Source organism: Perca flavescens, chromosome 19, assembly GCF_004354835.1.
Source record: "Perca flavescens isolate YP-PL-M2 chromosome 19, PFLA_1.0, whole genome shotgun sequence".
Classification (NCBI taxonomy): domain Eukaryota; kingdom Metazoa; phylum Chordata; class Actinopteri; order Perciformes; family Percidae; genus Perca; species Perca flavescens.
In genome coordinates this window covers 16,208,637-16,226,544 of record NC_041349.1, presented here as the reverse complement: position 1 = coordinate 16,226,544, position 17,908 = coordinate 16,208,637, and the positions used below count along the sequence as shown (strand labels likewise).

Here is a 17,908-nt window from a genome sequence, read left to right as displayed (position 1 = left end):
AATAATTTCCATGTCCAGAGTACTGTTAAGATGAATGGCCACAAGCCATTTAGCAATGCAATGTTAAAAATGTATATTAGTTAGACAAAAAGAATATCTTTACCCAAGGTCCATTTACTCACTTTTTCCAGTGCTTTCCATCACATTTTGCAGTCTTCCTCAGCAGATGGAATTTGCTCAGCTGTCAACAGGGGTCCCCATATATGATCACCTGTTATCACGTGACCAAAACTCCATTCCAAGGTAATGTGATGACAACTGTGGTATCTTCATGACAACTGAGCAAACTCCATCAGATGAGAAAGACCATAAAATGTGGTCAAAAGCTCCAGAAAGTTTAGATTTTTAAAACAAATGGGCGAGATGGTAACATATTATAATAGAATTCATTATGAACTATTGCTAGATATAACCCACATCTTGTTACCTCCATATATTTCGAAATAGAAATGTGTGTTTATATTTATTTTAAAGGGACAGATTTTTAAATAAAAGAAGGATGTTATATAGTGTGAAAGCATAATACATACATATAGACAAATGACAAATGAATATAAAAAGGTAATTACAATAAAAGTACCGTAGGAAAATGCCTGATCCCTTCTAAGAGACGAGTTCAACTTGGATTTAAAATAATCCCTGTTGTAAACATTTTGAGTTCCAAGGGAGAAAGAAAGATATCTGTCCAAAGATGGGGTCTGAAAAAGCTTCCCTTATTTTTCATTTTTGGAGGCGTGAATATTCATGCAGGTCATTTACATCCATCTTCTATCAGCAGCTGTGTGCTCTAAACTGAGTGCCAATATAAATATTTTACACCACCAGTAAGCAGTGGGGAATTCAGTGCTTTATTGTCTAGACATGAGATAACAGTTATATATTATAATAACCATGTATAGTAGAGAAATCCTGAACAAATATACAGGTGACCAGAGAAGGATCTGACAACAGCTCTGCAGTAGCAATCATTTTTATGCAAAAGTGACTCATAAGAGATGGCATTTCGGAGTGAGAGTTCAAATCATGTCAAATTGCAGCATTGATAAACCAGATGCCACCCTTAAGGGTAAATATGACTCAACATGTTCATTGACGCACAGGAAGTCTTTAAAAGGATGTATTAAAAAAGCTTGAGTATCAGAGTGGGGAAAAGGGGGTGAGGGGGCCTGCAAACCCATTTCTTAGGAAAACTGTTTACTTTAACTGAGAGTATAAAAGGAAGTTGCAGAAAACATGGGTCTCACAGTATCAGCACTGGAGGACTCTTCAAATCTGAGTAGAGGACTGCAAAAGCGAAAGGCTTTGCTTCAGTTTGTGAGATACAAGGAGTCTGCATCATTTAAGACGAGGATGAATACTTCAATCCAGTGCATCATTGTCCTGGCCTGCTGTATCACTTACACTTCAATGGGTAAGTGTGTTAATTTATAGGATTGTGGAAAGCTTTTTTGCTGTATTTCTGCATTTATATGGCTTTAAATGAGCTAAACCTTGACTGAAAACCTCTCCCTCTGTGTCTTTTGCTGGGCCTAACATATCAGAAAACATGAGGTGAAACTGTTGCTTTTACATAGATTATTTAAACTGAGACTGTCAAACTGTTTCAATTTTTCCAGCTATCTTGCATTGCCAGTGTATAAAAAGAAGCAAGTCTGTTGACCCCTCTCTCATCGCTGATGTCAAGGAGTATCCGCCTCGTCCATACTGCAACAAAAAAGAAGTCATGTAAGTGTCTGCAGTAACATGTAGTTTTTTTATTTTTCAGTTTTTTTTATTTTTCAGTAATTTTAATGTTGATTTTCCAATTAAACGTCCCTGTAATTTGTGGTGTGTTGATGCTTTTATAGAGTGGTTGTTTTACTGTATTGAAAACGTCCCATGATATGGTGCTCTTTGGATGCTTTTATATAGGCCTTAGTGGTCCCCTTATACTGTATCTGAAGTCTCTTTTATATAGACCTTAGTGGTCCCCTAATACTGTATCTGAAGTCTCTTTTATATAAGCCTTAGTGGTCCCGTAATACTGTATCTGAAGTCTCTTTCCTAAAATTCAGTGTTGGTGCAGAATTACAGCCAGTAGAGCCAGTCCCACATGGCATCATGACTTTGCGTAAACATACACGCCACTTTCCTAAAGCCAAATGCTGTGTACAGCGGATGTAAACATACACACTGTCGGTACCCGATCCGTTCCAACTGCACAATCCGTTCTGCGCATGTACTGTGGTACGATGATTTACGACACTACCCGATCTGTTCCCACACTAGCCTCCACCGGGAAGCTAACGTTAGTTTAGCTAATAGCTAATTCACGTTAGTTTAGCTAATAGCTAATTCGGGCGGACCGCTAGGTGATTATAGCGGTCTGCCGTTAGCCTCCACTGGGAAGCTAACGTTACTTTAGCTAACAGTTCATTTGGCTAACCGCTAGCTGATTGTAGCGGTCTGCCGTCTGTCAGCCTCCACAGTTAAGCTAACGTTAGTTTAGCTAACAGCTAATTTGGCTAACCGCTAGCTGAGACAGCATGCAAACTTTTAAAAGACCCTCAAAATAAAACTTCAAAACAAACGTTAACATATATAACAGCTGTTACGTCAGTTCTACTTTACTTGTGCTCATTTAAAATACAATCACTCAATACTTGTCTTTATTGTTACTGTAAAGTCTTAATTTTGCTGTAGGCTGCTTTTCCCATTATGTTTGACTTAACGTTATTTTAGACTGAATCTAGCTGTCCGTTCTGCCTGCACGATCCGTTCTGCGCATGCGTTATTTGTCGGCTAGTGGTTAGCCGAATTAGCTGTTAGATAAACTAACAACTAACGTTAGCTTGGGTGGAGGCTAGCGTGGAACAGATCGGGCAGGTTGTAAAGGTATTATCATCTGCGCATGCATGAACATCTTGCGCATGCGCAGAACGGATTGTGCAGGTGGAACGGATCGGGTACTGACACACACCACGTGGCGTGACGTGCTATCGCCAGAACATCACACGCGTGTAAAAAAAAAAGGTTGGGTTTAGGAAAAGAAACATTGGGGGAGGCTTAAAAAAAAAAAAAAAAAACAGCTGAAAATCGCCACACGCGGACGTGATCCCGGCTCTCCTGGGTGAAAGTCCTGTGTTTTAGCCATCCGCGGACTTACGTCCCTTTATACTACTTGCTGCGGCGAAAATTCACTGTTAATGTAGGTCAATGACCAGGACCGGTGATTGCCATAAGCGACCTAGGCGATTGCCTAGGGTGTCAAATGCGTGGGGCGCCGTGTCGCCCTTAGGTCTACTTCCCATTAATAATAGAATTAGAATGATCATCATAGGGCGCCCCCTCAGCCACACGTTTACTGGTCAACCTTTCATTACACGACACTTCCAGTCTACGGTTCAGACTCAAACACACAGAGCTCTGAAGTCGCTTACTGTCCACTCTCGCTGTAAAAATAGAGACGAGCAGCGGGACAGACACGGAGCTGCTGCAGCGCGCCTTCCCTGGTCTGTGCATCTTCAGGTTTATAATGGACGCGCTCTGCTGTGGGCATGCTGCGGCAGATGTGTCCCTATTTCTGCGTAGTTTTGTGTTTCCACATCCGATGTAGAGCAGCATACGGCCATTTCCCTAAACTGTCTCATTCAGAAACCAGAGACCCAAATGGGGCTCTGAGTCTGTCAGGAGGTCTGAGATCTACCGTCTCAGCAGAGCAATCACGTAATGCACAGCAGATTATGGTGCAGGTGGATTATTTTCTGAAATATAGTGACTTTATTCTTGTAATAGCCAATTGTATTATCACTTTATTTTTCTCAAAATATCATGACTCTCCAAACCTCAGAGAACACAGTTGAGATATACTGTATTTTGAATGTGCACAAAGTTTTGAACATGAGCAGAAATCTTGCTCAAACACATCTGAAATATTACAGTCCAGGGGTTTATTAATTCATTAAAATTAATGAATGTATCATTCAGGTGAATAATTTTAATATGCACATTTAAGGTGGTTACTTCCTCAACAAAAGAAGCAAAAGTGGGAAGAGTAAATGATGCTAGGCTACATGTGTGCTGACTCAGATATAATTAGAAACATCGATCCAAAGAAGAATAAATAGATGAAAGCAATACAGAATGCCTGAGAGCCTTACTGCAATATATTCCATTATGTTTTTATATTTGGATTGTAATCTATGTTTTGCTTTAGATAAAGATATTTCCAGCATAAATTTATTCAGAAAAAGGTATAAAAATAAATAAAATAAGTGCATAAAAATTCACCAGAATGCAGGAAATTAAGTTTATGCTCAAAATTTTCAGGGGGTGGACCTCCAGACCCCCCCCCATCATAAGTCACCATGCACACAAATTTGGAAACAAAACACTGGCCTTTGGGTTGCCAGACCAGTTATGATTACATGAAATGTTGGTGCCATCTAACTTACATGGAAGCTAGAAAGTGAAACAAAATGAACATACATTCCTACTATATCGGTGAAACAGAACTGTGGAGATCTGGCAATGTGAGATGGGGGGTGCGCAAAACTCAATCTCGCTAGAACCAGCCCCGTAAGTGGCAGGAGAATTGCGTTGATAAACACGCTAAAAAGCGATTATGCGTCTTGATAACACGCCAAAATGGCATACGGATTGGCGTGTCATACATATGCCGCTTTGCTCATTTGAAAGCCATGATGTCTCTCTCTCATGGGTGGGCCAAATTCTCTGGATGGGCAAAGCAGAGAAAGGGGAAGTAAGATTCCAGATCGGCCCATCTGAGCTTTCATTTTCTCAAAGGCAGAGCAGGATACCCAGGGCTTGGTTTACACCTATCACCATTTCTAGCCACTGGGGGACCATAGGCAAGCTGGAGGAACGCATATTAATGTTAAAAAACCTCATAAACTGAAATTTTCATGCCATGGGACCTTTTATAGCTTTTTCTTTCTCCTACAGTGCCGTACTGAAAGATAAAACCTTACGGTGTCTTGACCACAGTTCACCTTTCATCCAAGCAGTCATGCAGACAATAAAAATGTAAGTCCAAAGCTTTTTTTCTATGGTGTGCTTTTATTAGCCATCGTTTCAACACAATGTAAACTAATATGTATGTAATTAGATGAGAGAGAAGAGACAAGTAGACATTACTTACATTTAAGGGGTCACAATTCAAAAAAGCTGGAAACCACTGTTTCAGATGATTAAAATGTCAAAGGTTGAACATGATATGCTTTCTTTACAGGCAGATGGTGGTCCGTGCTGCAAAGAAGAATATCACCAGCCCCAAAACAACCACAGTATCAGCCACAGTGTCAGCTACAGTGTCAGCTACAGCAACGCCAGCATCATCATAATGCAAATGTGTTTATCATCGTTGCAATTAAACAGAGGTATCTAATTTGTACACCTTCCCAAAGTAAGGGTATGGTTGCTGTTAGTTCCTGATTGTTTCTACAAAATCAAACCCAGGCATTTGCTGAAACAAGTGAAATAGTTTCACTTCATTTGTTTTGAGTGTTGGTTACTGGAAGCTAAAAGTTAATACTCCAGCAGCCATAACTGAGGATGGGCACATTTAGTAGACAGTTTGTGAAACCAGAATATTCTTCCGGGTAAACAGATGCATGTATGAAGTGTGATTTAAGTATGCTGATAAGACTATTGTATTTCCACCCTAAAACACCTGCCTTAAGATTTGATCCACGGTTAATGTGTTTGTTTTTTAACTACTACTAATTGTATTGTATGTGTCCACACTACTGTGATTTTAGAAGTAAATTATCATCTTTCAATATTTTGTAAAAGACTTGTTCATGTTGTAATTCAAGCTGGCAGATAATAATGTGAAGGTCAGTCATGAAAGAAATGGTGGTAAAGTAAACTTTTTTTGTTTTCCATTTATATGTTAAAGCATTATTTGTTTTTGTAATTTGAAGCTATTTCTTTCTATTTTTTTTATTACAAACAAATGTGTATTTATTCATACTATACTCTGTGCCCAGTTTTTTTTTTTCAGGCTGAAATCATAATGTACAATACTGACTTTTGTTGAAGTTAAAAAGTTAAAACCCGGACTGTGTTTTGAAAACAATGTACTTGCTCGATCTAATCAAATAACTACAGTGATTAGCATTGGTCTGGCTCACACCTTCTGTAGCTTCTAAAGAATTGTTTAGGTCATTGCTGTTATTTAGCATACTGTAGGAGACTCATTGTCCCCACAGGAAAAGTAACTGTTGAGCTAGCCGTGATTAGAACAAAGGAAATGCATATTACTGTGGGATCAACACTTCCATGATAATCAACCTTAGTCTGTGACCTGGGGTAGACCTGAAATTCAGAGGTGTGTTCTTATCCTGAGAGACAGGAATAAATGTGGGAGCAGGAGAAAGATTCGGCACTTCGATCTGTGACCCCGACAGGGGAAGCACGTTGAAGTCCGCTGTTTACAGCGTATTGTTTGTCATGTCACATGACTGATCTTCTGTAACTCCGCAAGGAGAAGCATGAGATCAGTCCGCTGTCAGCTGCAGTGTTTTCATGTTTTATGTTTAATTGTGTTTTGTCTTGTCGTTTTCATGCAGTTTCATTAAACCTTTTGCTTAACTTTCAATTCGACCCCAGTCTCTCCTCCTTCCTCCAGAAATCAGAACGAACACGTCTTTTAGAGATTTCTTAACACTTTTGACATGTAAAATAAAACTAACATTTTGGAATTTTCTTTTGAAACGGCCAGTTTCCAGTTCAAAGTAGCTAGTGACATATTAGCAACTTCCTCCTCTAGATGCACTCATTGTTATCAGTATTTGCAACATAAACTGCAAGGTGTAATTATGCAAACAGACTAAGGTGCAAGTGTATATGGTCAGTAATCAAAAAACGTATAGAAAGCACCATTTTAAAACTAAAGGATGGAGCCAGAACCTAAACAAGACCGAGTCTACAGCTATATCTGTGTGCTAACATGCTGATGTTAAGCAGGTATAATGTTAACCATGTTCACTATCTTATGGCATGAAAATTTCACTTTATGAGGTTTTTTAATATTGATATGAGTTCTCCCAGCCTGCCTACAGTCCCCCAGTGGCTAGAAATGGTGATAGGTGTAAACCGAGCCCTGGGTATCCTGCTCTGCCTTTGAGAAAATGAAAGCTCAGATGGGCCGATCTGGAATCTTGCTCCTTATGAGGTCATAAGGAGCAAGGTTACCTCCCCTTTCTCTGCTTTGCCCGCCCAGAGAATTTGGCCCACCCATGAGAGAGAGACATCATGACTTTCAAATGAGCAAAGTGGCAGTTGGTCAAGGCCACACCCTCCACCTTGCCCCCCCTTCTCTTCTCCTCAATAGCTACAGACACAGAAATGGCACATAAGGAAAGCTCATTGTGGGACTCGCTCTAGTGGCTGTAATTCTGTTGGACCAAAGTGGGGGACCGACTGACCAACACCACTATTCATAGAGCCATGCTGCTAGAATGGCTAAGAATATATCAGGGCTCTCAAGTTTTGAACAGAGTTCAGAGTGAGATTTTGGCGGCAGGGGTTTGGGTGGGGACGGAGTCTGATCTGATAAATGACATAAATGTAGGCCTGTGTTCGATTGAAGACATTCTTAGTCGACTAACACTCATTCAATTGTATCGACTAATTGATTAGTTGATTTAATCGACAGATCTGTAAATCTGAGTTTCTCTGCAAAGAGTCATGCAAAATGATGCATATATTGAATAAGATAACGCCTCCTTTGCATATTTAAACACAACATTTCAGAAAACGTGTAATACAACAAAAAATTGCCTTAATGAAAGTTATCAAAGTAGGTTTCACGGTGATATCTCTTAGGTAAAATGTCAACCCTTAATTCTTGTGTTTACTAGAGATGTGCTCGTACGTTTCTTGGAAATAAGTCATTCAGCATGAAAAAAGCATCAAACATGACTAATGGACTAAAGAGATCTAAGTTGACTAAGACCAAAACCACCGATTAGTTGACTAATCCACTAAGAGGGAGCAGCCCTACATAAATTCGTACAAATAATTTTTATTTTTATTAATTCAGTATGTCTTTGTGTGTGTGTGTGTGCGGAATAATTAATACTATCAATTGTCTGCATACAATATAATGAAATAGCCTAGGCCAAAGGTTTTCACAATGGAGCCCAGGAGGTTGTGCAGTAAAAATAAAAGGAAAGAAAAAACTAAAAATATTCCAAATTATTATGTATATATAATATAAAACTGTCAGAGTAGCCCTGCAGCCGATTCAACATAACTATAATAATAATAATATTAATAATAATAATAATAATAAAAGCTACCCAGTGTTTCCTTTATGTTGATTTCTGCCGCCACAGTATCAGAAATAGGGCAGACACACATCAGGGTTTCCTGTTCCTATGTACATTTAGTATATAAAGTCATAATTCCACGACTCTACAGAGCCGTGTGCTCTACTGAACTCAAGCTGTCATCCGCTCTCTCTCCCCTCAACTGGAACAGTGACAGGATGTTATCACCCGCCAAGTCATGGCAACCAGATAAACAACAGGGCGAGTACACCCAATGAGTACACCGAGTACACTTGTCACTCAATCTCAGGCAAAGTCACAAACAGCGACGAAAGCCGCAACTTGAAATCCGCACTCACTCAGCTTGTGCGTGGCAGGCACTAGCGGCGCCAAGATTTTGATTGTAGGTGGGCCTCCAGAAAACTGGACGGGCCAATTAAAATAAGCCAAATGTATTCAGGTTCCCCCTACATTCAGACAGCCAGACACTAATAACGTTAAGACACTACTTGCCTTGCTGGTGTGACAGTGTGGCTACGGGAGGACTTGATGGGGAGAGGGCGGCCGAGCAGGATGGTAAATCGTCACTTGTAACCGCGTTACTTAAAATGTCCTCCTCCTGCTCCTTGGAGTGTTTCTTGCTGAATTTAGATAAAAACAAGCTGCTTTGCTTCGCTTTGCGTTTCATATTAGCTAGCTAATAGCTACACTCTGTGTCTGTCTCATTGAGCTTGCTTGAAAAGCTTGCGCACAAACGTCATTCATTTCATTGGATCACTTGCTGGTGACGACGCAGCCTGTGGGCAGGCGGGTAGAAGCCGCTGATTGGCTGAGAAGCTTTCACTCAAAGCTTTCCTCAGGCTGCTTATTGGATGAACTGCTAGATGGGTCAAAATGGGCGGGCCCGAACCTAAAATGACCAATGGTAGCGCCGCGGATGGTGGCAGGGCGTTCTGAACTCTATGGGGAACTCACTTGATTCCTCTCATAGACAGTATATAATGGACCAATAGACCCCGTTGCTCTGGACGGAGACCAGTGAAGGCTATTAGAAGCACTTTTCCGGTGATGGCCAGCTTTACTGCGCAGCCTCCAACTGAGAGAATGTGACGTGAGCAACGTGTCTGAAAGTTGTAAGTCTTCTGGTAGCTGTGCCAAGAGAAATCTCAATCATTCCCAATCTTACAGAGACGGAGACTGTAGGTGTATGTAAGGAGATAACATGGGCACAGGCTAATTATTGATCACTAACATGCTAGTTAACATTAGTAATTAAACCTAAACATCTCATGTAAGTCGAAACTGCTTGCGAGCTTCTCCTGTACTATACCGTAATTCCTCTACTATGCGACAGTAAGTCACTTGGTTATGACACAATCGTTAGCCTATTTTTACAAAAACGTCTGCTACGGAGCCATAACGTGAGGTTCAAGGTAATGGAGCCTTTTATACATTGTCGTGTTTCTTTGGAACTAAACAACGGACAAATAGAGTCTTTCAACGCTTCAGATGTAAAGTTATTCGCAGTCAGGTGACGTAAAAAAAAAATGGCGGTCAGCGGAATGCTAACAGGAGGTGATGGCCAGTTACCAACAAAATGGCGCCATGATGGCTCGAGTTCTGAAGCGAAGCTTACCCCCTTGATTCCTCTACCTGTTCCACTGTTAAAAATAGCGGCGCAACTTGGTGGGCGTTATCCTGGTAATTTCTCTGCGTGAGAAGTACAAGGTGTATGGCGAGTGGATAGTGCCACGGATAACCTACCGAAGGAGACTGTCGTGTGACTCTAACGTGTGGATTGACTACACCGTCGCCAGTGTACATCGTAGTTGATAAGAACGCCGCCACACCTAGCGTCGTCGCCAGACGCCCCCCCCCCCCCCCCCAAAAAAAAAATTTATTGAGTGAATTCAAGTTCAATATACAGTGAGCCTATAGCCTATATGTTTAAATGTATTTCAATTCATTCAATATATGTTCCAGGCCCTTTATCCATTATACAAGTTGCTCTAAAAGTAGCCTACTGACAGTATAAAAATAATACGATGAATTAAATTGTAGTATCTCATCAGCTTATGTGACCTGCGCATTGTTGGAAGAATGCGTAACTCTAACATTGATTGAACATCGGCGCCATCTACTGGATCATTGGCACTAATTGCCTTACTGTTTATAAGCTTCATAGATCTATTTACATGTAACTTTATGTACGTATGTGTATGTATGCATGTATACACTTTATTATATACAACTTCTATATGTAGCCTATAGTAGTGAAACGTTCATGTTTAACGTTACCTTGTTTATCTTTGTTTTTAGCCATAACGTTATGTCTGTTTCTGTGTTGAAAGCAACACCTAGCCAGACTCAAATGCCCTTGTGTTTAAACTTACATGGCCACTAAAGCAGTTTCTGATAAAAATCCGAAATATACTGTAAGTTCTTTATTTAGTATCTTTGCAGAGACCCCCAATTAAAAAAAATTCGATTTGAGTCAAAGGCACCACGGTCTCGCTGTGTGGGCTGGCTCTCTGTTCTTTATCTAGCTAGTTGGCCTAGCTAAGACCAGCCAAATCACTGACTTATTTATTATGTAATGGGTAAATGTCAATCAAGCACCTTCATATTTGTTTTATGTTGAATACCCTTAATAATTAATTTGTTTGTATTTTTTGAGTGAACTGACGTTCATTTTGGGTAACAAGTTGACGCAACTATCTCCAAGGCTGCAAGCTCCCCAGCTATATAAGCTGTTATTTTTATGATTTTGATCATATATCTTGTGACTATACCTTCGTTACGGTCCTAAGGAGGCATAAGACAGTTGATGATTGTTGTTGATTTTGGTTAAATATGCCAAATTGCTATTTTATTTATGATTTTTGTTCAAACGGCATCTGTCTCTTATTGCCATGGAGACATTTCGAGTGTTCATTAATACTTTTTTTATAAGCATGATGATATTATTAGCCACACATTATGAGTAACACATAAGAACCAGAAAGTAAGCAAAAGAACACTAACAAAATGTCAATCTAAACAATGACTATGAATCTATAACAAATACTCTAGTTCAATATTAGGGGAAAAGTCCCCCTGACGACGTACATAGTTCAGACGTCTTTAGATAGTGAAGACGTCTGTTTCACACGTTTGTAAGGCGACGTACTTAGTTTAGACGTCTTTAGTAGGTGTAAATTTGATGGGAATTCTAAACATACGCCGTCGCCACGTCGCCGCCGGAAAATGTTTGTACATGCACTCGCCGCCTAGTCGCCGCTGGTCTCTCGTCTGCAATCCCTATTAAATCAATTCAAAATTCCACACGGTTTGGCGACGATGGGGAGGGTACCTGCTCCTTCTATCTATTTGTTATAGATTCATAGAGTCACAGATTCACATTTTGTTAGTGTTCTTTTGCTTACTTTCTGGTTCTTATGTGTTACTCATAATGTGTGGCTAATAATATCATCATGCTTATAAAAAAAGTATTAATGAACACTCGAAATGTCTCCATGGCAATAAGAGACAGATGCCGTTTGAACAAAAATCATAAATAAAATAGCAATTTGGCATATTTAACCAAAATCAACAACAATCATCAACTGTCTTATGCCTTAGGACCGTAACGAAGGTATAGTCACAAGATATATGATCAAAATCATAAAAATAACAGCTTATATAGCTGGGGAGCTTGCAGCCTTGGGGATAGTTGCGTCAACTTGTTACCCAAAATGAACGTCAGTTCACTCAAAAAATACAAACAAGTTAACTATTAAGGGTATTCAACATAAAACAAATATGAAGGTGCTTGATTGACATTTACCCATTACATAATAAATAAGTCAGTGATTTGGCTGGTCTTAGCTAGGCCAACTAGCTAGATAAAGAACAGAGAGCCAGCCCACACAGCGAGACCGTGGTGCCTTTGACTCAAATCGAATTTTTTTTAATTGGGGGTCTCTGCAAAGATACTAAATAAAGAACTTACAGTATATTTCGGATTTTTATCAGAAACTGCTTTAGTGGCCATGTAAGTGTAAACACAAGGGCATTTGAGTCTGGCTAGGTGTTGCTTTCAACACAGAAACAGACATAACGTTATGGCTAAAAACAAAGATAAACAAGGTAACGTTAAACATGAATGTTTTACTACTATGTAGGCTACATATATAAGTTGTATATAATAAAGTGTATACATGCATACATACACATACGTACATAAAGTTACATGTAAATAGATCTATGAAGCTTATAAACAGTAAGGCAATTAGTGCCAATGATCCAGTAGATGGCGCCGATGTTCAATCAATGTTAGAGTTACGCATTCTTCCAACAATGCGCAGGTCACATAAGCTGATGAGATACTACAATTTAATTCATCGTATTATTTTTATACTGTCAGTAGGCTACTTTTAGAGCAACTTGTATAATGGATAAAGAGCCTGGAACATATATTGAATGAATTGAAATACATTTAAACATATAGGCTATAGGCTTACTGTATATTGAACTTGAATTCACTCAATCAAATTTCTTTTTGGGGCACGTCTGGCGACGACGCTAGGTGTGGCGGCGTTCTTATCAACTACGATGTACACTGGCGACGGTGTAGTCAATCCACACGTTAGAGTCACACGACAGTCTCCTTCGGTAGGTTATACGTGGCACTATCCACTCGCCATATCTCCTGGTTATCCTTTGAATGACACAATCCACTCGCCATACAAGGTGTGGCGTGTGAGCGTGTGAACGGGTTGAAATGCGTGAGACTTGAGAGCCCTGATATATATATATATATTTAAATATGTGTTACTGTGGGAATGCAGGTTCTGTTTGTCTTTCTCGGAAAATCATCACTGACTCTGTTGCAATATTATTGCAATAACAATGATAAAATGTATCTGCTGATAAACAGGTTTCTGTACAGCCCCCACAGCCCTCTATTCTCTTGCTTTACTGTGGCCTGTAATCAACATAAGTAACAAAGTCACATGTTATCAGTAGACAAAAACAAGCTTGTAAATTAGAACAGAACTATTAGAAATATTACAAATACTGCTTACAGGTTTTCTATTCAATGTTTGCTCATGACAGCTTCTTAGGATTCAAGTACTGTCCTGGATCAGTTAACAGTTATAAGAGCAGAAAAAAATGGAAAATGACTTCACATTGTCATAGGTATTGCAGTATTTACACTTTTAATTAATTCCCTAATGTATAGTGTAATGCAATATTGTAGTCATTCTGTGCTTGTGGTTGTAAAATCCCCCTCCTTTAAAAAGTCCCCTCAAGGTTGTTTTTCAAAAGAGGGCAATTTTGCCAAGTCATACTGTAATACGCCATTTAATTTCTTACAGTCATGTGGCCTTGAGGCTTCACACCACTTTTATCCCACATTTATGACCCCAACGTCTGACAAAGACACATGCCTTTAATCATAAGGGAGTAATATTTCTCAAGGAATGTCTGAAAGTGCTTTGTCATTTAAAAAGATAATTTTGGCTGCTATCTTGGTCATTAATTAAATTATATGTCACTGATACTTGATGAACAGATAATTATGTTGAATTTCAACCTCTTGACTAATTAGCAAAACTAAGAGAGAAAAAGACTTCGTATTTTGGTGTAGGGGAAACACTGCATACTAACACCAAAAAAACAACACTGATGAACTCACATAGTAACTCTATTGTGCTGTACGTATATACAGGGTCTGACAAAGCCCCCAGGACAAAAGACAACAACACAACCTCACATATATGTCATATGTGCAGTAGCCACAGGTCAAACTGTGTTTGTTTACAGAAATGTATCTTTTGATCATTATCCTCAAACCGAGATGAATACTTAATGCAGAAGAGATATGAATCTGTTGGCTGATTATCAAGACAAACATACTCTATCTGTATGAATAATTTCCCTGATCGTCAACCGCAAACACGGCATGTCTTAACCTCTAGGGCCTCTTGTCTGTCCCTGAACTCATAGTCCCATGACTACCTTCTGCTGCACATGTGAATGCACCAAAGTGAAACCAACATGCGCGCACACACACATATATACAAACTGGGTTGTTGTTTTGGCTAAGTTCTCGAAGAGCACATGATTGCTGTATGTGTAAATATTGGAAATCAGAATGTATATAAACAGTCACAACAGCTGTATGATATCTGTCTGAGTTGAAGAATTTAACAGGCAACTGCTTCTACAAGTAAACAAGCACAAACAAGATGAAGTTCTGCATCCTGCTTATGTTTGTGATCCTGCCCGTCCTCGTTTACGGTAAGAGCACTACTACACAATTTTTGACTTAACATTCTTCTGTAATGGTAACATACTAAACATTAGGTATTTGGAATAAAGTGAAGGGTAATTAATTTGCTTGTAAATAACTCTGGATACTAATTTCCTGCAGAGTTCTACTCATTCCAGAATAGATAATCGTCAATCTGGAAACAGTATTTTAATTAAATTAAGGATGTGAAACACGCTGTCAAAGCCCTAAAGCAAGTAAATTATTCTAGATAAACCAGTTGGCAAAGGGGAACTGCAATGTGTGATTTACTTTAAAGCAAGAATAAATCCCTTGTACTTTCCTGTATTGTGAATGTTCCCTTGAGAAGCATAGCAATCATTTCACCATGTATTGCATGAAATATAAATCATTATATATGTATTTTTGCAGGTTACTATAAAAAAACCTGTGTGGTATGACAACTTGCAGGGACTTGAAACTTGCTACTATTCCATCACATTAACATCATGTCTGCTCTTATTGTTTATTGTTTATTGTTGCATTGTATTTTACAGTGTGTGCAGAGCTTAAAAAAGCCTGTGTTGCATTACCACACCAAAATAACGTAACCAGAAATGGAAGAGGTACTCAGATCCTTTAGTTGAGGAAAATTTGCAAAACCACAGTGTAAAACTACTCCATTAGTAAAAGTCCTGCATTGGAAATTTTACTTAAGTGTAAGTAGCCTACATATGTAAGTATTATTGCCAAAATGTAAGAAAAGTACTTATTTAGCAGAATGATCTTGTTTGATGTTTTATTGTTATATATGATAATATTAAAAAGTGTTAATGATGCGTTAGTTAAGTAAGAAGAACGGTATGTATAATGAATAACAATTTAACATTTTTCTAAATATAACTAATATATATATATATTTAGTTATATGATAATCTGTTTTGTATGTACAATCTTAATCTGCTAAGTAACTCTATGGAGTAAGTGGAGTAAAAAGTACAATATTTCCTTCTGAAATGTAGTGCAGTAAAATAGATTTATAAAAAAGAAAATGGAAAAAAAGTAAAAGTACATCAAAATTGTACTTAATTACTGCAGCTACATTCCACCACTGAAGGTAACGTAGGCAAAAACAAAATGCAGCCATGGTGTTCACTTATGTATTACCTATGATGGAATGTTGAACCAACGGCTCTATATTACCGTAACTCCGCCAAACTTTTCAGCCTTCAGTGACCTTTTCTCATGACTTGAGAATGTACGTTGTAGTGAACAGGAAGATGACTGGGGGAGAAAAGAGGGAAGTGCCCATTGTAACAATGTCACAATACCAAGTCTGCTGGTTCTGATGAAAGCCTGCAGTTAGAAAGTTGTCTTGTCAGTATTTGATTCATGGATTAATGAACACATACACATCAGGTGTTACACCATCACACTGAGACCATGCCAAGTTCCCATTAAAATCAAACAAGGAAGGGGAGGATGCAGCGTTTTTTTTACTAAAGGAGGGGGAACGCCTGATCTCAGTTTCTTCTTTCACTATAATTTGTTGGAAAACCCTGCATACTTTGCAGTGTCAGTGATTGAGCTGAACAGATTGCATAAACACAAAGCGGCCTATGTTATCCAAAACATTTATCATTGTTGAGCTGATAATGTCAAAACACCAGAGATAGTTAAATTTCTGGGAGCTGTTAGCATAGCAAAAAAAATCTGTTTCATTACACTCAAGACCAAGTTAAAAAAAAAGCATCTGCATGCTCTAATCTTTCAAGTAAAACTGCAACCTAAGCAGAGTTCCAAGTTTATTTTCACAAGTGATTTAGAAAAAGTCTGCCATGAGTGAGAAGCTGATGTGATATGTTTATCTGCTTAAAATCTGACGACAGGAATGCCGCCAATCAGTAGGGACTACAACACCCACTGCCGGTGCCTTCAGGTGGAGTCGAGGATCATCCCTCCAGACAATCTGAGGAGCATCAAGCTCGTCCCTGAAGGGCCCCACTGCCCGGATATAGAAGTCATGTAAGTGCTCTCATATTAACGACTGTATAATCAAAGTAATCACGCAAATCATAACAATTTTATATTATTAGAAGGAAGAAAGTAACAACTATTTCCATTATCACCTGTTATTACCCAGAGCCCAAAGTGATGTCTTCAAATTGCTGATTTTCTCCCAAAAGAGATTACATTTACAGTGATATAAAAATCAATATATAAATCCAGGGCTCCAGGGCGCTCATGTCCCCGGTATTGTTTCTGGGAAGTTTTGTAGTTTTCTAATGGTCTAAAGGTTTAATAAAAGAGATTTAGCTTTTCCATCTGAAACACTATTTTGATCATTAATATTGGGATGAGTGATATGATTAGTGAAAGTGTTTTGTTTGTTATTGTCTTTGTATTTATTTGAAACCAAGCTGCTGCCACTTGCCAGGACACTCTTGTAAAAGAGATTTGTAATCTCAAGGAGTTTTTTATCCTGGTTAAATAAAGGTTTGAATGAATGAATGGGAGATACCATTTACATGATATAAAATTAAACAGTTAGTTGTACATAAAAAGTGAAAGACAATTCTTTAAAACAAATTGTCTCATGTAAAGCACTTTGAATAACCTTGATATTGAACTTTACAAACGAAATTGCCTTGCCTTAGAGACAGGATTTAGATGATTGTGTATATAGAATATTTAGAAAGAAATGAAGAAGTTTGGTTGCTTTTCAATCCTGGCCCTAATTGTGGTACTTTTCTTTTGACCCAGAGCTGGACTGGTGAATGGGGAAAAAGTGTGCCTGAACCCTCGGTCCTCCTGGGTGAAGAAGCTTATCCACTTTGTTCTTGAGAAACAACTGCATCAGAAGGGAGGAGGAGCACTTTCCAAGAATCGATGACACAATGCAAAACATGTTCCAATTGAAGCTGTTGAAACATGTCTTTCTGCAACTATGAGCCATGCCGTTTTACTTTATAATATAACATTTAACCCAAGTTGTGTAACTTAAATAACTTTTCTGTTGTTATTGTTCATATTTGCTAAAACATTTCTAAGTAACATTGATTCTGGACTTATATTGATTACGTGTTAGAGCACACAAAAACAGATGTGTGTGATTATGTTAAAGAAGTAGTTGTAAGACTTGCATAAGGTATTTAATTGCGCTCATACATTCAAGTGTGACACTAATATGTTAATCATTACTCTGTGTAGAAAGTTTGGTTGTATGACCAGATGAAGATGTAGCAGATGAATGTAGCATGAAATCTCTCATACTATGTAATACTGTGTGGAGCTTCTCCAACATATAATTTGCTTTGTTAAACCACTATCCATATATCTAATGTGAGGCACAAAAGAAAAACAAATATATGTTTAA

At 38.6% G+C, this 17,908-nt stretch overlaps 2 protein-coding genes across 2 annotated transcripts; both read left to right on the top strand.

Moving 5' to 3' along the window:
* The first annotated feature begins 1,176 nt into the window (after nucleotides 1–1,176).
* LOC114545805 (C-X-C motif chemokine 2-like) lies at nucleotides 1,177–5,938 on the top strand. The gene is made up of 4 exons (XM_028564336.1): nucleotides 1,177–1,411; nucleotides 1,617–1,725; nucleotides 4,945–5,025; nucleotides 5,231–5,938. Exons 1-4 carry the CDS (start codon nucleotides 1,234–1,236, stop codon nucleotides 5,340–5,342), a joined length of 480 nt encoding a protein of 159 aa, XP_028420137.1. The 5' UTR covers nucleotides 1,177–1,233; the 3' UTR covers nucleotides 5,343–5,938.
* An 8,393-nt stretch (nucleotides 5,939–14,331) lies between these two features.
* cxcl19 (chemokine (C-X-C motif) ligand 19) lies at nucleotides 14,332–17,688 on the top strand. The gene is made up of 3 exons (XM_028564143.1): nucleotides 14,332–14,561; nucleotides 16,422–16,557; nucleotides 17,296–17,688. The coding sequence occupies exons 1-3, from the start codon at nucleotides 14,510–14,512 to the stop codon at nucleotides 17,423–17,425; spliced, it is 318 nt and encodes a 105-aa protein (XP_028419944.1). The 5' UTR covers nucleotides 14,332–14,509; the 3' UTR covers nucleotides 17,426–17,688.
* Nucleotides 17,689–17,908: the final 220 nt, after the last annotated feature.

Excerpts from the sequence above, each read along its gene's own strand:
- LOC114545805 (XM_028564336.1), top strand. The coding sequence starts at position 1,234 with ATGGGTCTCACAGTATCAGCACTGGAGGACTCTTCAAATCTGAGTAGA. Across the intron at positions 1,726-4,944 it reads TGCAACAAAAAAGAAGTCAT|TGCCGTACTGAAAGATAAAA; the intron begins GTAAGTGTCTGC and ends TTTCTCCTACAG. Across the intron at positions 5,026-5,230 it reads GTCATGCAGACAATAAAAAT|GCAGATGGTGGTCCGTGCTG; the intron begins GTAAGTCCAAAG and ends CTTTCTTTACAG.
- cxcl19 (XM_028564143.1), top strand. The coding sequence starts at position 14,510 with ATGAAGTTCTGCATCCTGCTTATGTTTGTGATCCTGCCCGTCCTCGTT. Across the intron at positions 14,562-16,421 it reads CCTGCCCGTCCTCGTTTACG|GAATGCCGCCAATCAGTAGG; the intron begins GTAAGAGCACTA and ends ATCTGACGACAG. Across the intron at positions 16,558-17,295 it reads TGCCCGGATATAGAAGTCAT|AGCTGGACTGGTGAATGGGG; the intron begins GTAAGTGCTCTC and ends CTTTTGACCCAG.